Here is a 26,709-nt window from a genome sequence, read left to right as displayed (position 1 = left end):
CTTGAGGATAAACCATTGTAGCAACCTTCATAATTGCTTCACAACCAGTGCTAGCCAAGAACAAGTCGGTGATTTCATTTTCCCTTCCTCTGTTTTTGTTGTCATTCAACTTTTTGCATCTCGCATTAGCACCGAAGCATCGAATCCACATATCTACGTATTCTGGGTCTTCAAGGACCAGAGAGTATCCTATCGGCAATGCCATTGATATGTCATGTACAACGCTAAGTAAGTGTTCAACAACTAACCTGTTCTAGCTGGTGTCAGTTTATAAATATGAGCTATCTGCTTATATGTAAATTATACTTAATTTGTATATCACTACACAAGACTTTTGGAGCAACTCTAGTAATAATAATGGTTTATTCAAAAAAGAGGAAACTTTATCATCCAAATAATTTTGAATGATTTTCTCACACCTACAATTGAATATTTCTGTGATTATTGAGATTTGAAAATAGTTAATGAAATTTGCTGGCATTTTAGACTTCTTAACTTGCTTCATCACTGATAAAACAAATTAGTGTTGATGTGTCTAAAATGAATTAAGAATACATTGGATAATTTTTTTTTTTCTTCAATCTTAGAATATGCTGAATATAAGAATCCTGGTTATGGAAGTTTCGATGCTTCTGTAGATTGGTGATCTTTCAAATCAACCTATTTCAGGTGAAAACATTATTACATACTTATGTGTTATGTCGAAATCAGTATGAATTCTAACAATTGCAAAAAAAAATGATCCAGTAGAAAATGTGCTAGATGCATTTTAAATAAAAAATTACATTCTGAGGTTATGTGTTTAAAAATGGCAGATTCTTAATTTAAGTCAAGGGTTATTTCCCTTGTTTGTTATACTTAATTAGTTACACAACTCTTCCACATGCGAAAAAAACTCGATAATTTGATAAATTCTATTTTTACTTGTAATCATTTTTCTCCTGGATCATTTTTTGTAATCATACTTAATTTACATATCACTACACTTATGTTCCAAGCCCTGACTGGTCTTCCGATGAACATTCAGCCAGAAGGGCTTTCTTGTGTTTCAAGACACAATTAGTCTTCCGATGAACAATCAGCCAGAGGAGTTTTCTGGTGTTTCAATCCCTGACTGATCTGCCGATGAACATTCAGCCTAATGAGCCCTCTTGTGTTGTAAGCCTCAACGGGCCTTCTCATAATAGAAATATTGCTTCTTTTATTTCTTTCTGTCAGATGTTTTTATTACAGCATCGTTAAGTTGTTAATTGTTCTACAGAAAAAAAAAAAAAAACAGGATCCCCAAAAAAATGATAAAACTCAACTATCTGAATTTTTATGTGCTTCTTTACATTTTTCTCGCTTTGGTGAATCTTTCTGCTTTCCACTAACCTGCCAAACCTCTGTTGTTCTCACTGCAGTCGATAACTGTATGAATGAAAGATTTAATGGGGATACACATATTTGTTTTATTTCTTTTGCCTGTACCGAACTCAATATCATATGGAAGCCTTTTCCTCCCATGGATCTGATATTTGATAAAAGACAATTGGTGGGCCATTTTCGATGGTGGACTCCCCTGCCTTTGACCAAGCTGGAGCAGAGCAAATTAACTACTAGGTACGGGCAATTCTAATGGCTGCTTAGGTATGGGACCTGGTTTTGAACGCCGGTTAATCATAATATTTTTTAAATTTTCGGTTTTGATTATGTTTAAAATATTAAAGCTTAAAGTTAATTTCTCAAAGAAAAATAGCGCGTGAAATAAAAATACATGGAATAATTTTATCTCAAATCTGAAAAACCGTATATTTCACGTAAAAATTCATCATGACAATCGTGTTTACATTTTTCTGTCAAGAGAAATATAAGTTTTCTGGAATTATTTCCACGTGAAGTATTAAGTTAAAGTCTTAAAATAATGAATTAATACAATAAATGTATTTAACTTTTGCTAAAAAGGGTAATAATTATCCCAAAATATGGCCATGGTAGCAACATGATTAGTTTCATGTCAACAAAAAAAAAATCATGGCGGCAAAAATTCAAGGAAGTACGGAAGTACATTAATGACATAATTTCATTATTATTTAACAATGTTCCGGCTTATCGAGCATTTTTTTTGTTTTTGCAATTGCAGTTGCAGACCCCTCCCTGCACTTAAAGTTCATAAAAATTCAGGAAATCAACCAATTTTTATGAACATTTCAGTATTTATTAATTAAGAATCATAGAATACAATGAACCCATTATGGTGTTCCAGAAGTTTAACTGACTCTATTTTGGAGTCGAAAAATATGCAACTCCAAAACAGTTCTAACTCTGCAGGCTTTCCGATAGCTTTATTTTTTAATAGAAAAATAAAACACTTAAAAAGAAGTTCGAACACACAATGAAACTGATCTAGTTATAGAACACATGCAAAAAACTGGTCTAGTTATGTAGAAAGATAGCTTGCCTTTGGTAATATCTATTTGTTTTTTGTTTTGTTTTGTTTTTGTTTTTTTTGTCGTTGTTGTTGTTGTTGTTGTTGTTTTTCCTTCGTTTTTGCTTCGTCGGCTACTCTAAATGCGTCGATAAATTATTTTTTGATAAAACAACTACAAATGTATTTTAAGTGTTGGAAGGTCAATTTAATTGACTCAATTAAACTTAGTGAATTTAATTTACTAAGTTACAATGACAATTTATTAATTATAAAAGTTCAAACAATTATTAATAGAATTTAAACTTTCATAAACTTTAAACGGCATAAATGTTAATTAAATTCATTAATTTTACTGACAATTTATTCATTGAAAAAAAAGTTAACACTATTATTTATTAATGTTAATACAGAATTCAAAGTGGAAAGGAAACAATTTATAATTATTGAAAAAATTAACACTTAAAAAATAACAACCTTACGTTTTAATTAATCGGAATGTTTACGTGAAATTTAAAGTCGACTTTACACAATTTGAAACGTATCTGAAAATGACATCGGGTTATAGGGAAAAGGTAGGAGCAGAGGTAGGGGGAGGCAAAACTGGCAGGTTTTCTTTTCTTTTCAAGAATGGCCATCTGTAGCTACCGACATGGAACGTTTGTATAAATTTTTCCATTTTTTTTATTTAATTATTTTTGTATGTTCCTGTTTTTAAATTAATTTTTTTTTTTTAATTATTGTTCGAGAGTATATAAAAAATATGTTACGCCGGAAGTTTCACATTCTTGCGAGCAAGGAAATTATTAAAAGCTTGCATATAAAAATTATGCGAAATCTGTAATTTTAAAAAAAAGTAGAAATATTTTTTGCAATTATAATTTTTTTGTGTGAAAATATTAAATAAACAATGCTTAATTCAGTGGTAATATCGGTAGTTCGAGAAATTCATTTTTCTTCGAGTTATATCGAATTCATTATTACGGACTTTAGGGGCTTTTCCCATAATGTTCCTGTAAAAATTATTTTATTTTATTTTTATTGTTACAAATTACGATGCTTTATTTATATTAAAAAAAAAAAAATAAATAAATTCTTGCGTTTTTATTTACTACTGAAAACCATAACTTTAGGTAATTTTTTTAAACAAAATAATACATTTCCACTTAGATTTAAATAAAAATAATTAGTTCATTATATTCCGCGATCATTATTAGATAGATAGTGAAAATTTTATTAAAATCGGTTAATTTCCTGATTTTTGGTGAATTTTTAAGTAAAGAGAGGGGTCAAAATGTTTATACATTTTGAGCGTCGGCATTCATTTTGCACGTACCTACTAACTACAAGTCCTAGAACTGAAGTTAAGCCCAAATGCTTGAAACTTGTTCGAAGATGTAATAAATGCAAAAATATGACTTCACAGATATGGAACTGAGTAAAAAACTCATAGAGTTCATCATAGTCTCAACACCATATTCCGAAATGAGCTCCATAGCAACGCAAAAGGTGACAGTATAACCAAAGTACTGACCAAAGTCCGGAAGTATGAAGCCCTTATCGCCAGAAACGACCTACTGAACCAGTTTGGAATGCTGAAAGCATTAAGAATAAATAGCATTAACTAAAGCAGGAACTGTGGAAACTACGATACCAGCCACAAGCCTCAACAGTGCCCAGCATGGACTCATGAGTGCTTTGTATGCTAAGCAAAGGACATTGGGCAAGGTGTTACAGAAAGACTAAATCAATTGAACACAGAAAGCAGAGCCGGGCAATTATGCTTGTATTAACTGCTAAGCATTATTGGGTGCCCGGGCAGCGGCGAGTAACCTGGTTGAAAGGAAGAGTTGAGTCATGAATTTATTGTGTTTCGTAAAACAGACATATACTTTTTATTGATTGGGAAAAATGACAAGTGATGTCATTTTGGAAGCTAGGACGAAATATAATTTCGTTCTTGGCCTGACGAAACCCAACTCAAGGACGTCTGGCTTCTGAGTACGAGGTCAGGCCGGGGGTCAAACTGTCAACCCTTCTGAGCGTGTGAATGGAATTGAATTGTGATCACAGATTCTCAGGCAAGGCATCGAGACTTCCCCGGAATGACGTGCTGATCGATGATTGGTCTGGTGGCTTACTCGAAACCCAACCCTTTCCTTGAAATATAAGCAAATGCCTGTGCCAAAAATCTCAGATTGGAGCCGAATCTCGAGAGAAGTAAACACTACCCAAAGAGACGCCATCCACTCGACTGCCGCCATCATAGAGAATGGAGAATAAGATTTAGGAGTGTTTTTTGTGTAATGAGATCGAACTGAACAATTGTATATATGAAACACACTTTGTAATTTTTGTGAATTAACTTGAGTAGATTAGAACATCTGTTTGTCTTCTTTTGGCTTGCATGAGAAGCTAGTTAATTTCAGCGGACACCGGCATATCAATCCGATAAACATGGCCTACGGCACGGAAGAATCCTATAAAGAACTCTTGGAAGAAAAACGATCACGACTATTGTACTTTGACAGGGTCAGAGGTCACAGGTAATGATTACATCCGGGCCCCACGTAAACAGAGGTGAATATTATCTGTTGTACTATAATAAGTAATCGTAAAAATCAATCTTTTTTTTTTTTTAGAAATGTATCCTAAAACTTATGAAGAATGAGACAATATCAAAAGTCTTCAGGGTGGAACGATAAAATTGTCGCCCTAGAAAAAATGACATGATTCCATTTCCGTTTGATGAAAACCGGTTTTCTTTTTTTTTTTTTTTGTTGCAGACCATCTACTAGTTAGTCAGTTGTGTACAAATCCCAAGAGCGATAGGAGCCTTCTATCATGTCTGAAAGTGACACAATGTTCAACAAGCGAGATCAGAGATGCACCACTGTACAATTCATTCTCTCTAACGATCCAAGTTATGACAACAGGACCAGTTTTAGCACCCTCAAGATTCAAATCCTGACGATTCAACACTTGAGGGCACATCTCAACAAAGTTTCCAGCCCAGCCCAGTCTTTGGTGTAGTTTTAAGTGAGGGCCACATCATGCTAACTCACATCTTCGAAGTTGGCTTGAAAGTCAACACCAAAGCGTACCTGGATGTGCTGAAGAAAGTGGTGCAGTGAGGTGGCCGTTGACAGACATTGGGTGAGGCAGCAAGACTCAGCACCCGCCCCCCCCCCAAGTCCAAAGAGACCCAGGCTTGGCTTCAGAACGAGTGCTACGACTTTGTACCCTTCTCTTACTAACCTCCCCCCCCTTCCCCGACCTGAACTCGCTGGACTACATTGTTTGGTCATATGTCGGGAACATCACCAACATGACCTCCCACAACACCAGAACCAGACTGATCACTACAATATGTTGATTATCCGTCAAGCTCCTGCCAGCGCTTGTGGAAAAAGCATGCTCCCAGTTCCAGACCTATATCGGGGCGGTGATTGAGACTGAAGGTGGCTACATTGAATAGATATCTACTCCCTACTATGTAATCAAGTTACTTGAATTGATTTTTTCAATAAAAGTTTTAAAATAAAGCTGCAGTGTTGTTTTCTTTAGGGCGACACTTTTATCTTTCCATCCTGTATGCATATATCAACTTTATTTACTTGTTAGAAAAACCAAAAGTAAAAAGTTAAAGAATTCAAAATGTCCAAATGAATAAAATTTTGTTTCGTCTTTATGCTCGTGAAAGTAAGTTCGTTATACTGTGTATAAGCTGTGACTATATTTAGTAGTCCATGAGTTGTGTTGTTTGCCGAGATGCTAGTAGTCAAGCACTCAAGCCAAGCAGCCATGGATAAGTTAGTTCGCCTGCAATGAGTATGTGTAGCAGTTTGGCAAGTTGAGTTTTTCACTGATGGCTGTGTTTGGGTTATTGCTTAAATAACTGGTGCAAGAACAGGAGCTCGTTTCCCAGGGTAAACGTGAATCGATAAAGTTCGATTGAAGCAACCAACCGAGATAGAGTACTTTGATAGTGATCAATCAGTATTAAGTATTTCACTAGTATTGGAACGATTAATCAGAGTTAGGAATCGGAAAAATCCGATTTTTTGTAGGTATCGCGATAGGAAAAATTGTATCTATATCTAATGCTAAAAATGATTGTTTAATTTTATTTTTTAACTTAAATTTTCACTGCTGTTACTAATGATAAAATGATAAATATTTAATATTTAAAAAAAAGTTTAGGTTTATAGAAGGCTATACAATTACAATGCAGAGATGTAACGGATAGACACAAACTGGAGCAACTTAAGATATACTGGTGGAATAAATTCACCTCCACAAGTGTATTGTTACGTTTGTGAAAATATATGTACATATTACATTGGTTTAACTGTAATCGGTAATTGTATCGGAATTGGAAATTTAACACAGAATTGGTACTTGTATTGGAAGTGGGGGAAAATATTGGAATCGTCCTAGTTTCAACCAATAAACACCAAATCGTTTTTCTTCTGATTTTTGTTCTCGTTGGGGTTCCACAAATCTATTTTTTTTTTTTATTATTATTATTTTTTTTTATTTTATTTATTTATTATCATTTATTTATTTTATTTTACTTTTTTGTTTGTTTTTTGCGTTGGACAAGTAAATATTTTTTCTATCATTTCTGTCCAAACACAAGTTTATGTCTTCTTGAAGGTCCCACTGTGCTTATTGTTAGCCGTTTTGTGCTTGAATTAACAACGAACAATATGTTTTATTATTTCTGTTCAAAGAGAATGATAAAAAAGAAAAAAATGGTGCCATAGTTTATTCTATGTTTAATGTTTAGCGTCTTGTTTTTGTTGTTTTGTTGTTGTGAAATCTGTTTACGAATCGTATTAATACGATCTTTTGAACAAAACGGTGCTAAAATAACAGAAAACGCGCCTTTTTTCTGTGTGAATTTTGACCAACTATTTTTAAAACATAAATACGTAAACGTGTAAAATGTCTGTTCTTAATTTTTTTTCTATATTTTTTCTGTTCTTTCTTCTTTTTTTTCTATTTTTCTTTTTTTTTTTTCTGAAGAGGAGGAGGTATATACTAGGCGATTGGAAAGTAACTCCCTATGCTTGAAATTTATTACTCGAATATAATTCAATAAGTTTCCAGACTTTTTCGTATAGGCACATTTCTTGATAGTACACACATGAAACTTTAGTCTCCTTCAAAGTAATCTCATCCAGCTGTAATGCACCTGTTGTACTTTTCTAACAAGTTCTGGAAGACCCTAAGCAAGTCCTCTCGTGTGAGCATGTCAATGACCATCATCACAGCCTCTTTGATCTCCTCAATTGTCTCATATCGATAGCCTCTAAGGTTTTCCTTGAGCTTACGGAATAACAAAAACTCACAGGGAGCAAAGTCTGGACTATAGAGAGGGTGAGGAACTGTCTTGATACCTATCTTGGTCAAATAGTCTGTGATCTTCTCTAAGCACCCTTGGGACAAACTTTGCGCAAATTTTCTGCATCCCCAGTTCCTCACAAATAATTGCGTGGACAGTTCCCACACTGACATCAAACTGTGTATTTATTGTCTCTATAAGACACACGACGGTCCTTATCTATGAAGTTCTTTATTTGGCCAACCAACTTTGGTTTTCTGACTTCCTTACTCCTCCCACACCTCTCATCATTCCTTATAGACTCTCTGCCTTCCTTGAAATGCTTATGTCACTCAAAAACTGATATTTGATTCATGCAAGATGGTTCAAATGCAGTCTGAAACATTCCATTCGTTTTTGTGGCATTTTTTAAAGTTTTAAGTAAAATTTTATTGTTTTTCTTGAGTGTCCTCACGTCCAGATGGTACTTTTGAAATTCACTAGCTGTGACAATCAGGTTTTAGTAGGGCATATTCTAATTCCTGCTGTAGCTGTTCATTTGAACCTGTAATCATAAAAATTGGTCAGTCATCTCATAAGATGTATAGTAATAACATACTTAATTTTCAAGAGTCTAGGACAATTTTAAATGGCTGTACAAAAAAAGTCTGGAAACTTATTCAAGGCACCTCATACTTTCTAATCGGCCTGTAGAAATAATCACCATTGAAAATAAAATAAAAAAGGCTGACTTTCCTGGGTTTTATAAGCTAGATAAAGAAGAAAAGGTAATATCAAAAAGAATGATAAAGTCGATCCATACAAGATATTTTTAGAACTTGTTTAAACAATGAAAATGAAAGGTTTGTAACAATTGAGATTTCAAAGAATCCAAAGAACGTTCTAGTTGAAAGAAGGTATTTTATCTATAAACAGAAATTGAACACAAATGATAGATAGGATAGAGATGAAGATGTGACGCCTCCAAAATCAGTATCAAGCGCCGTATATGCAGAAAACAAGCCATGTATACCACTGTGTTCCAGGTCAGAGGCACAGAATCCATCTGAAAACACAGTAAAAATCCAATGGTTATGAAAGTGACTTTCGTCTCTACATTGTACAAGCTGATGTGGAGGCTCTGCTCACCTTTGTACCTCCTGCATATGCATCTTATCTCCATGGTGTTCTAGATAAACAAAAAACTCTTCGCCACAACATGGAAGAAAATCTGACCTCATAGGCAACTGCAGCTGTTAGTGAAGAATTTGATGATGCTGATGATCCGGATCATGGATTATGTTGACACCAACATCAGGGCAGAGTGACTAACAAGCAATGTAAGTGCTGTAAAACTTAGTTTGTTTTGTTTCTTTAACTTTATTAAAATTTATCACAGTGGCCAGTACCGACACCCCAGTTCGCGACCCTTGGTTATCCACATGACGGTCGATGCAGTATGGAATTCTGGTTTGATTTCGAGTCACATTGAGTCGTCCAATAGCTCAAATAATATCACCTGTATGAGCCACGTCTACTAGTGAAACGTAGTAGTCTCTCAATTAGACTGGTTAACCCTGACCGTTCCGCTCGGTATCTTTTGTGCCCTGTGGTTGACTGGTTATTTAGTTCTTCCTTCAAGGCATGCCACTGCCATGCTGCTCCCCATGACATCACCAGAACCTCATTAGTTAGTTCAGATTCTACATAAGTTTAGCCCTACCAGATGGAGAGAGAGAGAATCACATTGCTCTAGGCAAGGAAACTGATCAGATAGATAGATTAAACTTTATTACTATTTTTACGGAGAGTAATAATACTTTTCCTTGTCACCGTTTCCATAAGAATCATCATCACATCACAGCTATCATCGTTGTTGAAATGAGCATAACATAATGTGATGGATTAAGTGTTGCAGTTCATTTTAAAACAAACTCTAAAGCAATATCTCTATTAGTTCCTGAAATACATATATTACAAGGTTGCAAAACTTTGAACTCGTTTTCTGATGTTTTTTTATAAGTGGAGCTTAGTACTGTATGATTCGAGACGGGGGGGGGAGCTCATTGTTATTTATCTCCCACCTACGGCGGGAAGCTGTGACACAAGTGTCAGAAATGGAATTGAAGAGCCAGCGCCCCCGAGGAGGAGCACTATGGCTTGCAAAAAATGCCTGGGCAGCCCTGTCGGCATTCTGTGGTAGAGATACCTCAGGCGATTAGCAATAAATTTACCCCTTCTCAAATAGGGAAAGTAAAGATTGCCATTGTAGAACTGCAAAGGACTAACACTATCAATAATTTCCCCCACTCTTTATCTGTGCCTAAACCTAAACGTAGATTCCATGAACAAAGCTTCTTTCTTAGAACTGCACGCCTGTGGAATTGTCTTCCGTTTTCCTGCTTTCCGGCTGACTACAATATGGTTGTGTTCAAGTCTAAAGTAAATAAGTTCTTGATGAGCTGTTCCATATAAGTTATTAAATTTACCAAATTTTCATTACTAATGATTACTATATTGACCAATTTCTACTGTACACTCTTTAACCCTTATCCTTGAGTGGCCTCTGGGCCTTGATAATGTGGTGATGCCTTTGTAAAAAAAAAAAAAAATAAAAAAAAAATAAAATATACCACAGTTAACAAGAAAAACGATATTTCAGAAATAACCTAGACTCTGTTGACACTTTCATGCCAAGGGAATATTAGCATATATATTTTGTTAGTGAGAGAATGTATATATTAGTGTTGGAGCGATAAATCGGAATTGGAAAAATTGGAACTTTTGATAGAATCGGTATCGGAATCGGAAAAATTTATGCCTATTTTCTGATACCAAAAACGATTCTTTTAATCGCCTTTTTTTTTTTTTAATTTTTAAAAGTAAAATCTTCCACTGCTGGTAGTAATGATGAAATATAAAAAATATTTGTTGATTTTAAACAACCAGTAAAACTAAAATCTATAGATCATCTTCCATAAGTGTTTATTTTTACTTTTAAGAAAATATCTGCACATTTAAAATTTGTTTTTATGGTAATCGTGAAAAATAACAACTTCAGAGATTTACAAAGAATCGGAATCGGTAATTGTATCAGAATCGTACATTTAGTACGGAATCGGCAATTGTATCGGAATCAGGGAAAATATTGTCATCGTCCCATTGCTTGTGTGTGTATATATATATATATATATATATATATATATATATATATATATATTCCAGGTTGAAGAATCATCAAAAGATTAGAATCATTGAATTTTAACAAGGGTCGTTGATAGTGCTCAATCGCCGAGAGCAAATTATAATTTTTTTTTATTTTCTTTATGTAAATATAGTCATATATTGGTATGATGTACAAACCGTTTTTCTTTTGTGTGTTTTGATATTCATATTAAAATCCCTCTCTTCTATTTATGTAAAAAGAAAATACAATTTTCTTATATATGGATCGTGGAATTGCATTCACTAGCAAAAGATCTAGCTAATTTGCATATTCTTTTAAACATTCATTTTAATTAATTCCCTATTAGTTGCTCCAGTTTTCTAATGGGATAATCATCTTTAGTTAACTATTACGTGTAATTATATTCATGCAGATATTCTACATGATTTATACTTGCATAATATTTGCGTAAAAAGTTTATAGTAAACACAAAATTGTTGCCATACATATATAAATATATATGGCAACAATTTTGTGTTTACTATACGTATATATTTTTGTTTAACAAATTTTGCCTACAAAACTCCTCCTAGAGTTTTTAGTCTACAGACATGAAACTTCATATATAAAATATTTGAATCCATGCAAAAATTTATATTTGGGTTTTAGCTCGGAAAAATTGGTGCAAAAGTGTGAAAATTAAAAAAAATGAAATTTGCCAGGTGAAGGTCGAACGCCGGCATTACGAATGCATAAAGTAGTAGCTATTAGTTCATGTTTTAGTTTTTAGCTTTGCAGTAAATATGTTTTCACAGCCCATTCATTGACGGCAGAGGCAAAATAAATCGTGAGCTGAACGTTTTGGTTTCAATTCTTGGTGGTGGCGCATGAGTCTTTTTTTATATACTTTTTAAATCATTACTATATATTGCATCCAATCTATCTATATATCTATCTATATATCTATATATCTATAAAAGTGAAAATGTCTGTCTGTCTTTCTCTGTGGTAGTTAAGGAAGACTATTATACAGAAAGGCATTACTTTACATATTCACACTTTTTAATATATACATATGCACATAACCTTATGAACAGTACATAGGGCCCGAGTAAAGTTGGGCGGAACTGCTAGTATATATATATATATATATATATATATATATATATATATATATATATATATATATATATATGTTTTGAGAAAAATAGAAAAACCGAATGAAATTATTAAAATAATAAACGTTTCGTCCTTATTTCAGAGGACATCTTCAGGAATATTGAAGTAAAAATGCAAGAAAAGAAAAAGTCATCCTATTTTTCTCAAAACATAACGGCAACCACCGCTGGTATTTTTACATTTCTTATACATACATATATATATATATATATATATATATATATATATATATATATTAATGAAAACAAAGGGATGTAGTGTTTACCTGACATACGCAGTGGTAAACTTCAAACAAATATAAATAACAGTATTTATATATAGAAAATGTAATCCCAACCGAATTAAAAAAGCTCAATACGCAATAGAGAGTAGAGAAAGAAAATTAAAACTGTAAGTTGAACTTTATCATCAAAATTTATTGTTCGACTGAATACTCCAAAAAAAGATTTACAAAGTCCTTATTCCGCAGAGTTTCAAACAATGCTATTCTTATTATTCTTCTCATCAGAGGACATAAAGAAATCAACAAATTATATTTTTAGCAATGCTAGAATTTGCTAGTTAAGCTATTGAAACCGCAATTTATTGTAGTTATAAATTGCCAAATAAAAAAGTGAAAAAATATTGGATATGTAAAAAACTAATATAAAAACGAACCGCGCATAATATTTCAGCTTGAATGAAACTCCTCTAGAGTTGATCTAAAATGCAAAATAGTTCTTTAGATAGAATGTATTCCAAGATAAATCCAGCGTGACGATGCATATAATCCGATTGGAAAGTTTTCGAAAATCCGATTGGAAAGTTTACAAAACCGCTGAAATAATGAAAATTGCTTTTTTTCCGGGCAGTGCAGTAGTCCAAAGAGAAGTCTGTCCCTAGTCCAAAATGATCTAATAGTAAGAAGAGAGAAATGCAAAATGAGAACCTTCATCCTCGGCTTAAAAAGAAAAAGATTTATCTGGATTTATCTTGGAATACATTCTATCTAAAGAACTATTTTGCATTTTGGATCGACTCTAGAAGAGTTTTATTCAATCTGAAATATTATGTGCGGTTTGTTTTTGTATTAGTTTTTTACATATCCAATACTTTTTCATATTTTTATTTGGCAATTTATAACTACAATAAATTGCGGTTTCACTTAACGGTATGTATGTGCACTTCACTGGCAATACAGAAGGGTGTAATATTGTAGAGAGGAATTCAGCCTCAAAACTTCTGACTAAGAAATAAGCAAGGAAAAATACTGTGTTTAAGCTTTTATATTGTACTAGACTAACCGTGACCCACTGAGTCAGTATGTTATATTAGCTATGGAATTAATGTATGAGCGTGACACTTGTGACATAAAGAAAATAATTTTTGTGACATAGCAGAAACATTTCTTTGAAAGTATATTAAAAATGAAAAAAGAATATAGGTAGATTTCTATGAGTCGTTCTGTTTATAATTGTTCATTTTTAAAAAAAGAAAAACTGACAGCTATTGAATTATAAGTGGTTTGCCATACTTATAGGTAAATCTGCACTATTCAAATTCTGATATATCGTTTGATTTAAACGCAAAAAAACAAAACAATTGGGACGCTGAAAACGTACACAGTAAAACAATACGTTGTAAAATACTCTTATGGTTGTCAAAGGTTAAAGTAGATTTATTTGTAAGAAAATTGCGTTAAAATAACTTAAACGTAATACGGAAATGAACGATGTAAAAAAATGTAGAAAGTATTAACAATTATTTAGATAATTTAAATGCGAAAAAAAAAAAACAATTGGGACGCTGAAAACGTAGACAATAAAACAATACAGGTCAAAGTTGATTTATCTGTAAGAAAATTGCGACAATATACTTGTAATACAGAATAGTTGCAAAACATCCTCACCCTTCCCATATTAAATAATAATTTCGAAATAATAATGTTAATATTTCAGTGCGCAGGTCAAAATCTGCAAAAGAACCGATTTGTGTTTATTTGTTTACGTTGTTATGGGTTAATGTTTATGAGCGCATGCGCAACCGGATGTTGTAAACCAGAAAGTGGGTTACATCACTCGTTACAAGGTCATTTGAGTTTTATAATTATATAGATGCAAGATTTTGGAGTTAATATCTCCTACATTTTGATTGGATGAAAGAAACTGCTAATTTGAGCTTTTGTCTCATTGTGAGTTGATACGTAAAAAAATAGCATTCACTGGCGCTGCTATTTCGAACAAAACACATTAAACATGACAAATGTGAATAAAAGTAACATCCAAATAAAAATTAGGAATGATTTTAATTGTTAATTGCATAATACATGTGTTCCTAATATATTACAAAAAATTCCATGCGCAAAGTTTCTTTCCTAGAATTGTCTGTCTGTGGAACATAATACCGCGAGGCTGCTTTCCAGCTGACAATAACATGGTTGTTTTCAAATCTAATGTAAATAAGTTCTGTCATTAAAGATCATCAAGGTGGCTCACAGTCTACCCAACACTCAGTAATGTCGGAATTTATCCTGCTTCCAGATAAATTCGACGCTAAAGTAACTAAGCTGAAAAAAAAGCATGAAACAAAAGAGGGGGAGGGGGTAAATAATGAAATATAAAGGTCTTGATTTGAAACAAAGAAGAAACTTTATTTACAATAAGTTGCAAATTTTTCCCTTTGTGGGCATTAAACTTAAGAAACGCCAAGGTAACATATTATGAAAAAAAACACTGGTTCTTATAAAGATGTGTATATCCATTAACGAATACAATAATAGTATTCAAAATAGTATCTCCTAATCACACTCGCATATGAAATTAATTTTAGGAGCGTACTCACAATTGAAAGCCAGTCAGGCACGTGCCTTTTTCTTTTTTTCTTTTGTATAAAGTCCTTTTAGAATTTTCTTTCCCTCCATGTTGTGTGCAAACCGTAGACACACAGATGAATTTCAGGAGCAAGACCTCGTCGCTTGTCCGGATAGGAAATTCCAAAATTCCTTGTCACGTAAAAGGTATTTTCTTTAAAATAAGTTCACTCCTTGTAAAATACGTGCAAAACCTTAGTCACATAAATAGTTTCCAGAAGTACGTCTCGTCACGTAACCAGGTATTAATTTCTTGCCGGGTTTTCTTCTTTGAAGGAGGGCTCGTCAAAATTCCATTTTCAGCGCCGGGCAATGAACAACACGTTCACTCTCCACGTCAGCAGAATTTCAAAAGAGAAAGAATCTCGCGCTGGGCTCGTGACATCATCACAGAGCTAGCATTTCCCAAAAAATCATATATAAGAACCAGATAAAAAATAATAAATGTAAACAGGGAGGAATGCACCATTATTGGTACAAAAAAAATTCCAACAGTAACCTTTATCCTCAAGTGGCAAAATAGTAAAACAAACAAATGTAATGAGCATGTTTGCATCTAAATGATAAAATCTGTGATTCACACATTGAAATACGTTTTTATTGTAATTTTTTTTCTTAATGAATTATTTTGAAATGAATAAATTTGTATAATTTTTTTTAATTTAATCATTTAGACTAATATCCTCATCTTCTAGTTGTTTTCTATGACGTTTTGGCCAATTAATCCTCTGGCCTTCGTCAGGTTAACCACAACGGGATAGGAATGTCCAATCCTCCAACTACATTCACAGCAATTTCTGCCTTCAATGAATATTATCTCACCATGGTTTGGCCAACGAATCCTCTTTGGGTGGGATTGAAACCACTACCTCTAGACAATGCTGGAATCATAGATATTCCGCATCTCTATCCACTGCGCCACAGGTCGCAAAGGGCAATCAATTTTTGGTCTTATAAATCCACATATTTATTTTTTTGTTCTCCCAATTGTCGGGTCCGTACCAATTGAATTAATTTGGAATTATTTTGAGATGAGTAATGTGTATACTTATTTTTACGATTACTTCAACTTTTTTTTTTTTCCATTTTCACCCCAAACAAGGCACAATGCCACTTTGATGTAGGTAGGAGGCTACTATCTGGGACATAATTGCAGGGATACTATGTAGGGAGGTGAGCAGCAAGATGTCGGGTTACATTTTGCTTGAACTTCTGTATGTCAGTACAGTCAGAGAAACAAGAACCTGGAAGGGAATTCCAAAGTTTAGCAGTCCTAAGGAAGAAACTATTAGAGTAGAAGGATTTCAGGCATCTGGGGATCTTTACTGAGTAGAGATATAGCGACTGCTACATACAGCCGGAACAAATCTTTGGCAGAGTTATTTTCATAACAATCACCGTTTCAACACCCATGTATATCAGAACGCGTAAGCACACAACGTTGAGATTTGCCCATCCGCACACATGCAACAAAGGAACTATGTTACATTCCATGGACAGTGATACAGCAAACAGAATGGAATATTCCAGAACGTCTCTATATAAAGATTTGCCGTGAAAAGCAAATCAATTTCTCTGCAGATTTCTCCAGCTCAACACATGTCCAAGAGATTCCGTCCTTGTGCGACGTTAAATCACCCAACATGATTTTGCACGCGTCATTCACCTTAATTCAAACAGTTTAGGATGTAGTTCTACAAGTAAACATCACTGCTACCCGTGATCATCACATACGTCCGAGTTTGTCTATTCAGATATAAAACAGCTTCGCCGAGAATGCCGCAAAATATGTACCTTAATTCTCATCATGGAAAGTTACCATATCGAATGAGAATTAATTCTTCTTAAACAAATTTTATTTCAAATTATTGTTTTCTTATGTGATGAACACACACATTTCACTTACATGGTTTAATGACTACCCCCCCCTCTCAGAAAATAACCACGTCCAAACAACGTGTGCCACTTAGTTCATAAAAATCAGTAATCTCAAACTTCATGCTATTTTCACGAGATCCTCATTTGGCTAAGTTTGCATAATGAACACTCGTTACAAAAAAACACTAATGTTGGAACGATTTGAATTAATATTTCTCTAACATGTAAATAAATGTTGCTATTTCATATTAATATAGCGATCTCGAGTTCTTTATCATGTGTCGTTATTTTCCGGAGTTTTTCATATTTTTATTTTATGTATGTGAGGATGTGACTTGGTGAAAACCTTCTGTTAATCAGAGATATCGTTAAATTTACTTTTAACGGTCCCGCGGATACTCTAATACTTTCAATTTCTAGAGATTTCTGCACTTACAATCTCAGTCTTAAAAATTGATAGATTTCGACTACGAATTGGTAGATGACGATTCGCACCCTTACTAAATAGTGACTCTCAGAGTACTATAGGGGTGGGATTTTGCTGCTTGTCAGGTTTGACGTGAGTATTTACGTCGAGTGGGAGAGTGGGTATTGCGACCGGTGGCTGAAAAGGTTTCTTGTAATTATTTAAGAAAACTAGCTCTTTCCATTTTATTTCCGGTTACCCCTCCCAATGTTAAGATTTTTTTTTTTCTAAATAACATTTTTATTTAGAAAAAGCCCTTCTTAAAATGGGGTAGAGATTTACCTATCTGTACTTTCACCTCCCAATTAAATAAACAAAAAACATCATAAAAAAAATCAAATAAAAATGATAAAGCAACCGGAAGTAAAGTGGAAACAGTAATCGTAAAGATAAGCGTTAAATTTAAGGCCTCTTCAGTCTTGGATGACAACCTTCCTAGAGCTGGTGACTCAAACAAATTCACCGGTTTGCAAACCTAAATTGCTTAAGGAGTAGATAGGCTCTGTCTATCGCCCGGCTTCCATACTCCTTCTTTGCCTATTAGTCAAGCGCAGAGACACTATCTCAGTGATTCGACAGAAACACCCAGCGGTAGATCTTGTTTCCTGGCTAGGGCAATGAACGCCGTTCTTCCCCATTCCCAGCATGCCCCACCCCTAAAACTGAACATTTGGGAGTGCTTGAGTATAAGATATGCCTGAGCGATTAGAATGGGTTGACCTTCTTCTAAAGGGTTGAGGGTACCGGATTGACAGTTCCTGGCTGCTGTTCCCGACTGGTAGTACAGGAGCCCTAACTCTTTGGTAGCGCTTAGAGCGGCTGCTCCATCAACAGTTGAATAATATCGGGTTGTTTGCAGTGCCATGACGCGCATGGAAAGGGACCCTGCACTCATCCCCGGTGGGCTTTCCTGAGGCCACAATCCTAATTGGAGAAAGGTCAGCTGATGGTCTACTTGTGATGCATGTCTGAAGCTCCGCATAACCTCTTGTTTATCTCCCCCTTACCGAAACTCTTAAAAAAAAAATATGACGACAGTACAATCTAAAAATAAGCTTAAACCAGGATTAGGGACAAACAAATTCAACTTGCCTCTTCCCTTGAGGCTCTCATTCACAAATATCCCTGGGCTTAGAACTAACTTAGCTGATGTTGAAGCATTTCTCTTAACAAATACCCCGGATATCTTAGCACTAAGTGAGACTAACCTACACTCCTCCATTCCCTCTAACCACTTTAACATGCCTGGATATCTCCCACTCTGCCGTAAGGACTCTGACAGACATATGCACGGACTTGGAGTTTACATTCGTAATACCCTTCCCTTGACTAGAGAAACAAACCTAGAAACAGATGATCAAGCCTTTATGTGCTTTAGACTAAACGTGCAACACAGTATTAGCTACTATTATTTTCTCTACCGCTCTCCCTCGACTCAGGACTGCTCCATAATAAACAAAGTATCTGATAGCATAGACACGGCACTGTCCCTCGACACTAGCGCACAAATACATGTGTTTGGTGACTTTAATGTCCACCACAAAAACTGGCTTGGATTCTCTACTCACACAGATGCAGCGGGCAGCACAACCCATAGCTTCGCTATATCTCACTCCCTATCACAAATTGTTACGTTTCCAACCCGTTTCCCTGACCAGGAAGAACAACACGCATCACTTCTAGATCTGTTTTTGACCACAGTTCCCGATGACTGCATAACGAAGGCCCACAGCCCACTCGGGAACGCTGACCATGCAGTGATAATGGTTGAAATCGCCCTAAACTCTAGACCCAAAACTGAAAAGCCAGTGATCAAAACAACGAGATATTATAATAAGGCTGACTGGGAAGCCATCAGGGAACTAATTAGAGATGCTCCATGGAAAAATATTTTCTCTCTCCCTGCTGAACAATGTGCAAACGAGACCACTGACTGGTTCAAAACTGCAATCGAAGCGCATGTTCCCATGCGGAAATTTTATAGTAAGCCCCACTCTCCCCAATGGTTTACGTCGACTTGTGCAACTGCCATTACTCAAAAGCAGCATGCATACCGTAGGTTTAACCGACATAAGTCCAGTTCAAACAGACTGAAGTATATAGAAGCTAGAAATAACGTTAAGAAAGAAATAGCGACAGCTAAGAGAGAATTTACGGAAACCACTAAAAAGCGCATCGAAGCACAAAAACTAGGAACTCGAGACTTCTGGAAAATCTACAACAGTGTAGTAAATAATGGGCAATCAACAATTCCCCCACTAACCAACAATCACGAGGTTGTCTCCTCAGCAACCGACAAGGCTAACATGCTTGCCAGTCGGTTTGCCTCAAACTCCACACTGGACCCTTCCAACCACCCCCTACCTGACTTTCCTATGCGGACAGACGCCACACTAGACGATCTGAAAACCACCCTTGCTCAGGTGCATGCTATCATAAAAAACCTTGACACCTCAAAAGCATGTGGACCCGATCTTATCCCAGCTGTGCTATTAAAAAAGTGCTCAGCCGAAGTAGCTCCAGTTCTCTCCAAACTCTACAACAAATGTCTTAATGAAGCTTGCTTTCCGGGCTGTTGGAAAACTGCTTCTGTTGTACCAGTATTCAAGAATTCTGGCGAAAGGACAGACCCATCAAATTATCGCCCCATTAGCCTCCTCCCACTTTTTGCCAAAATATTTGAGACCATAATTAACCATGCTCTAGTCCATCATCTTACAGATGCTAAACTACTGACTGACAAACAATATGGATTTAGACGAGCCCGTTCCACAGCAGACATCCTCACTGTGATCTCTGAACGTATATACCATTCACTGGACAAAGCGGGGGAAGGCAGAGCGGTAGCTCTAGATATATCTAAGGCTTTTGACAGGGTATGGCATGAGGGTCTCCTCAGTAAAATCAGATCATACGGTATCACTGGTAGAATACTTAACATAATTAAATCCTTCTTAGATAAGAGAAAAATCCAGGTAGTCCTCGACGGTCGCACATCTAAACAATATGATATAAATGCGGGAGTTCCCCAGGGTTCTATCCTTGTACCTCTATTGTTCCTGATATTCATAAATGACCTCCCCGACAACATTGCCTCTGAGATGGGTATATATGCTGATGACACTACACTCTATGGCAGACACGACAGGAAGACGAATGAACACATTTCTAAAGAAATGGCAGAAACACTAGAGGAAGACCTCCAATCTGTAGTGGAATGGGGATAAAAGTGGTTGGTCGCATTCAATGCTGCCAAGACTAAACTAGTTTCATTCAATAATTACAAGAAACCCTCTCTACCACCCATAGCAATGGCCAACGACTCTTTATCTGAGAGTCCATCTTTCAAACTCCTTGGCCTAACGTTCACAGGAAACATGAGTTGGAACAATTACATTGAAGGCATTGCCAGGGCCGCTGCAAGAAAGGTAGGCTCTCTCTACCGTGCTAGAAAACTACTAACACCCGAAAGTATCCTGTACCTCTATAAGGCCACCATTCGCCCATGTATGGAGTATTGCTGCCACATCTGGGCTGGTGCATCTGCTACTAGTCTCTCGCTCCTTGACAAGGTTCAAAAGAGAGTCGCAAACCTGATAGGCCCTGAACTGGCATCTAAGCTTCAGCCTCTGTCCCATCGACGAAATGTTGCATCCCTCTGCCTTTTCTACAAGTATTTTAGTGGTGAATGCTCTGACGAACTGCAATCACTTGTGCCCCCACGACGCAAGCACCCTCGACAAACCCGACAGGCTACTAGATCCCACCCCCACACTGTAGAGGTCCCTAGATGTAAAAGATCTTTTTACTCCAATAGTTTCTTCCCCAGAACCGCAAGACTCTGGAATTCCATTCCAGGTCCCTGCTTCCCCAACAGTACTGACGTGCAGAAGTTCAAGTGTAACGTGAACCGACACCTTGCTGCCCAAATCCCTACATAGTACCCCAGTAGTTGTTGCCCCTGATAGTAGCCCCCTACACCAAAGTGGCAATTTGCCTTGTTTGGGGTGAAAATGTAATAAAAAAAAATAAAAAAATAAAAAAAATTATTGCGGTATTTTTTTTTTTTTTTTTTTTGCTCATTAAATTATTAATTAAACTAAATTAGATACTTATGAAGAATACGAACCGTCCCGTTTTGTGTGTGAGTTTTTTTTTGTTTTTTGTTTTTTTTCGGTAGGATTTCGCCAAGGTATCTTTAAATTGTTAGGTGAAAGCACAGAATACTTTTTTCCCCTATAAATGTTAAGAATGGGTTTCTGAATAATAAAGTTATTATTTTAGCACAATCAGTATTCTGCATGTGCTATAAATTGCTATACTAACTCTGTCAATAAATATAACGCGGTGGTCGCGGCCAAACTCGCCGTGGAGAACTCTTTTAGTGGAGGTGGAGCAGGAGCACCTCCACTAAAAGAGTTCTCCACGGCGAGTTTGGCCATGTGAGCTTAGTCACGGAAAGGTGCGCTGGTCGGTGCACCTTCTCAGGCATTATCTCCTCTATATAAGAGGGATTTGGTTTATCGGCAATGGTCGGAGTCATCCCTACTGGAAGATGCCGACAGATGTGTTTATGCCATTTTTTTTTTTTTTTTTTTTTTTTTTTGCAAAACCAGAGTGCGGCTTCTAAAATCTTCATCAGACATCTTTTTCGGAATAAAAAGTAAATAAACAGGTGAAGAGTTGTCGAAACTTTAAAGTTGAACAATTTGTACTTCATGTGGAGAAGAGTTCGAAGTTTGGCTTTGGCATGCTTTCAACTTCCTGTTTGTCAGTTCATTGACTTTTTTGTTTATTTTAATAATAAAAAAAACCTTTATGAACTGCCGCTGAAAGCAAGATGAAAGAAAGACTAAAAGGCCTTTTTTCTTCGCAATGTGATACTGACACCTTTCGACATAATCGTGATGACGCAGGTATTTTAGGTTCTTTTTCAATGTTTATAAATTAATAATTCCTTCTAATAGTTCCTTCTTTTAGTGTCTGTTTTGTTGACGTTTGGTGAATGGTGGTGCTGGTGCTGGTGCGTGCTCTCATGAGTCGCGTTAATATTAATAATGTTAAATAAAAACAAACGATTACTAAGTTTTGTTTATGGAAACATTTAAACAAATTATTTTTCTGTCGTATTCACTGTTTTACTTGATTATACTTTTTTATTGTTGAACTTTTAAAGGTATTCAAAATGTTACGCTTTTGAGTGACAAAAATAATAATAACGTCGAAAAATAACACCGTTTTTTAACACAATAAATGAACCATAATACTTGACTTTTGTATGTAAAATTTTGGACAGAAATCAGTTTTCTAAAGAATCCAAATATATTTTAAATGTCGAAAGGTACGAAGTAAACACCTGTCCTCCCCCGCCCCCATTATTATTGCATGACCATTTCTGTGTACATTAGGAACACCTTGAATAACTTGGCAAAAAAAAAAAAAAAAAAACGATTAACTTTAAAATTTTAAATAGGGGATCAGTTTCGTATATAAATTTAACTTTAAATAACTCCATTTTCGAGCCATCCTAGTGTTAGGTCAGGTAGGCGAAAAAAATTGCTATGGACTATAAATTCGGTATGATTTTGTTTTGAAAGGGAGAAGAGATATTTTTTATGCGATTACGTGTGGTTTTACGACCTTGCCAATCGGACTTGAAGTTAGGGGTTAAAAAAAAAGTTGGTACTTGTGCAGTTTAATATCACTAAGCAAATTTAGGAAGCCATTATTAAAATGTGGAGGGGGCCGAGGCCGCTTGTTAACACTGCTGAACTCTTCTAAAATTTAAATAATTTACTGGCGCTTATTAAGATAATCGGTGCTTCTACACTATTAGGACGAAATTTTGTAGTCGATAAATGGAGTTTTCAGATAAAAAAAAACGATTGAAAAAAAGTGTCGATTGGAACTGCGAACCTCTGTCTGTCATAATGACTGTGGGTACTCCGAAAATGGCTATCCAGTCCTGAAGTATGGCTCTGGCTATTGTTGAAGCTGAAGTATCCTTAACGGCTATGGCACTATGGCAGTAGGCCATCTGCTGAATCTATCGACGATAATCAGGGGGTGTGTCCCTTTGAAGTTGGTAACGGTCCTACCAAATCGATGTGGATGTTGGTGGATCTAGCATCGGGTGTGATAAAGGAACCCAGTTGTGATTTCGTGTGTCTGTGAATTTTGTTCTTTTGACAAGGTATGCACATCTTAGTCCAATTTCGAATATCTGTGTTCATATTCAGCCACACATGAAACATTGCGTGATTAGCTTTAGAGTAGCTTTTTTTCCTGGGTGAGATAAATTGTGAAAATGTTGGAAAACTTGTCGTCTGAGGCTAGGTGGTATGTATGGTCATGGTTGTTTCTTTGCTGTGTCGCAATAAACAATCGCTGTACTGAAGGGTACGGGCATTTTTTGGAGTTGTAAGGATGTGTTTTCCTGGACATCTTCAAGCGTTGTCTGATTCCTGTTCTCGTGCTATCAATTCCATGCTTAGCGAGCTGGAATTTAGAGAAGTGATCATGGCTCTGGATAAGGCGTCTGCTACAAATTCTCCTGGCCCTTCACATATCTTATATCCGTGGAGTACTGTGCAATGTAATCAAGATGTGTGATTTCTCGTGGGCCATATTTGTCCACGTGTGTGTAGCGCATTAGTTAACGGTTTGTGATGTGTGTAAATCATGAAATTTCTGCCTTCCAAGACGTGTTTGAAATGTTTAATCGCCAGGTAAATTGCCAATAATTCCCTCGAAAATGTGCTGTATTTTCTTTGCGTTTTGTTTAGCTTGGCCGAAAAAAATGATATAGGGGTCATCACATCATCGGTCAGCTGGTGTATGACTGCCCCTACGGCTACGTCTGACGCGTCTGTTGTAAGTGTGAGTCTGGTATCTTCTTTGTCATTTATGTAAGACAGCTTTGTGAAATTTGCTAGGGGTTTCTTCGCTTGAGTAAAAACTGCTAAGGCTGGTCCATCTAATGTTAACTGTTGGTTCTTGGTCTTGTTCTGCAACAGCGATGTTAGTGGCGTGAGAATTTCAGAGCAATTGGGTAAGAATCGCCTGTAATAGTTGATTATCCCTAAATATGGACAGACTTGTCGAACAGATGTGAGCTGTGGAAAATTAACGATGACACTCACTTTTTCGGGTAGTGGTGATATTCCACCCTTGTTGATAGTGTGTCTGAGGATGTTGAATTTTGATTGTCCGAAGATGCATTTTTCAACGTTTACTTTTAGGCCGTAATGAGATAATCTCTGGAAAGCTTGATCCAGGTGCTGTTTATGTTCGTCAAGCTTTTTACTAGCAATCAGGACGTCATCCACATATGCAAATATGAATGACAATCCTCTGAAAACTTTGTCTATTTAATGTTGGAAAGTTTGACTAGCATTTCAAATTCCGAAGGGCATGCGAGTGAATTCATAAAGTCAAGGTTGTTTTGTGGATATCCTCTTCTGCTACAGGAATTTGGTAGTATGCCTTCACTAGATCCAACTTTGAAAACGTTGTCGCGTTCTGTAATCTGATCACAAAATAGTGGATGTGAGGAATAGGGTATCTGTAAGAATTGAAATTGATTTGACTTACCGAGGGTGGGTTGGAGGGAAGAAAAGACACTGAACTGCTGTTTTGCCGTTACTGAGAAACTGCGTGTCTATTTCCTACTAAGTTAAATAGACATTCTAATCTCGTTGGAAATCACATTGGAATTCTCGCCACTGAGAGTTAGTATGTAAAAAAGGAGTTGTCTCACTACGGGTTAGTGATTAGTTAAGAAGCTAGTTACCTAGCTTGCTAGTCGGTTGGTGTCTCTTAGACTGATCACCTCGTTACTGCTGTTCGGCAAACGTTACCAGTTAATTGTTACCTTTACAAGGAAAGAAAAGACTGCTTGTAAGCAACGTCACCATTTCATTGCAAGCCCTTACTGCCTTTTCTTACCCCCCCCCCTGTCTGGTGCAGTTTGTGCATTTAGTCTTCTGAAATCGCCGCATGGGTGCCAGGATGTACTGTCCGATTTCTGCACCATGTGTAAGGGAGAAGACCATGCATGTTTTGAGGGTCAGATAATTCCCTGTTGTAGCGTGTGCTGAAATTCTTCCTTCGTTATTCGGTATTTATCTGGTTTTAAATGTCTGGGGGTGGCGTGGACTGGTTGTCCGGTTGTTTTAATGTAGTGTTTAGCACTATGCTTGACCGTGTCCATGTCCCTAAATGGCTGAGACAGCTGTGGATGTTTTTGAAGTAATCGACGGATAGATGGGTCCTCAAGTAGGGCTGTTATCTGCTATCAAGTGGAGACTCCTCTGACCACCAATTTCGTTTGGTTTTCTGTTAATGTGCGGTTGGTCATGGTCATGTCCACAGACAAGTTGAATTTCGCCAGGAAATTTGCTCCTATTATGGGCGTTGTTACGTTGGCTATGGTAAAAATCCATGTGAAAGTTCGCCTCAAGCCGATGTTGATAGTTAGTGATTTATCCCCGAATGTGGATATCTTGGTACTGTTGGCTGCTTGCAAGTGATACAATTGGGTCGTAATCTTCTGACTGGTCAGCGGTGGAATTACGCTTACTTCAGCGCCAGTGTCTATTAGAAAATTATATCCGTGGGTGCTGTCACGGATATAAAATAGAGAACCTTTTACAGAGGATCCAGCGACAGTCGTCATCTTTACTGGCTGGTATCCTCGTTTCCCTGTTTCGTTCTGTTAATGAAAGAACAAGGGTGGGTACAGCGTCGCGCATTTACTGTGTTAGAAACTGTCCACCCGCTCTGTCGTGTTCCACGTTTCTACTTCTGCTGGTACGCCTTCTTTTATAGGGCGACCTGTTGTGATGTAAGTGCTGGCGATCTGCCTTCAGTAAATCCTGTATTTGTTTGGACAGCTTCTCGACCGTTGCTTTTCGCTCGGCTAACTTTTCGTCTCTTTGTTGCGTCGGCTGTTGTTGTTGTGAGTTTACTCAGCGTGCCTGGAGGTTCTTGTGAATCCAGTCTATTATTTCCGCCAGTTTGTTAGGCTGTGTTCCTTCTACTGTTGGTGCGAGGATTTGCACTGTTGATGCTGGTAGTTTATCCAGCCACAAAATCCTCATGATGTTCTCCGACATCTTGTTATCTCCCAACAGGGTGCGCATATGATGTAACAACTGCGACGGAGTGCGGTCTCCAAGTTCGACCTGCGTAAATAGGTTGCGTAGCATCGACTCGTTCGATAAGCCAGTTCGTTTTAGAATTGCTTCCTTCAGCTGGTTGTAAGGGTTTCTTCTGGTATAGTTTCGAGTAAATCTATTACCTTCTCCATGATGTCGGTAGGTAATTTCTCGACCAGGTAAGTGTATCATGTCCTTTGCAATGTTATCCACTTCGCATCGAATAAAGCTTGGATTTGGATGAACCAGGACTTGATGTTGGCTGGGTTAAATACCAG

At 36.4% G+C, this 26,709-nt stretch overlaps 1 protein-coding gene across 2 annotated transcripts in view; it reads left to right on the top strand.

Annotated features, from left to right (window-relative positions):
* Positions 1-26,709, top strand: part of LOC145297544 (UDP-D-glucose 4,6-dehydratase-like) — a 161,902-nt gene that overhangs the window by 43,760 nt on the left and 91,433 nt on the right. The window contains exon 1 of one of the 2 annotated variants that reach the window (XM_080143509.1): positions 21,867-22,189. The exons of the other annotated variant lie outside the window; for it this stretch is intronic. Within the exon in view, the coding sequence (XP_079999635.1) occupies positions 22,114-22,189 (76 nt within the window). The 5' untranslated portion in view covers positions 21,867-22,113. Of the gene's footprint in view, positions 1-21,866; positions 22,190-26,709 lie in introns of those variants that run through there. 2 annotated transcript variants of the gene reach the window in all.

The sequence above is a fragment of the Euprymna scolopes genome, chromosome 18, assembly GCF_053919585.1.
Source record: "Euprymna scolopes isolate OS-2025 chromosome 18, ASM5391958v1, whole genome shotgun sequence".
Lineage (NCBI taxonomy): Eukaryota > Metazoa > Mollusca > Cephalopoda > Sepiida > Sepiolidae > Euprymna > Euprymna scolopes.
This window is presented reverse-complemented; position numbering and strand designations above follow the sequence as displayed.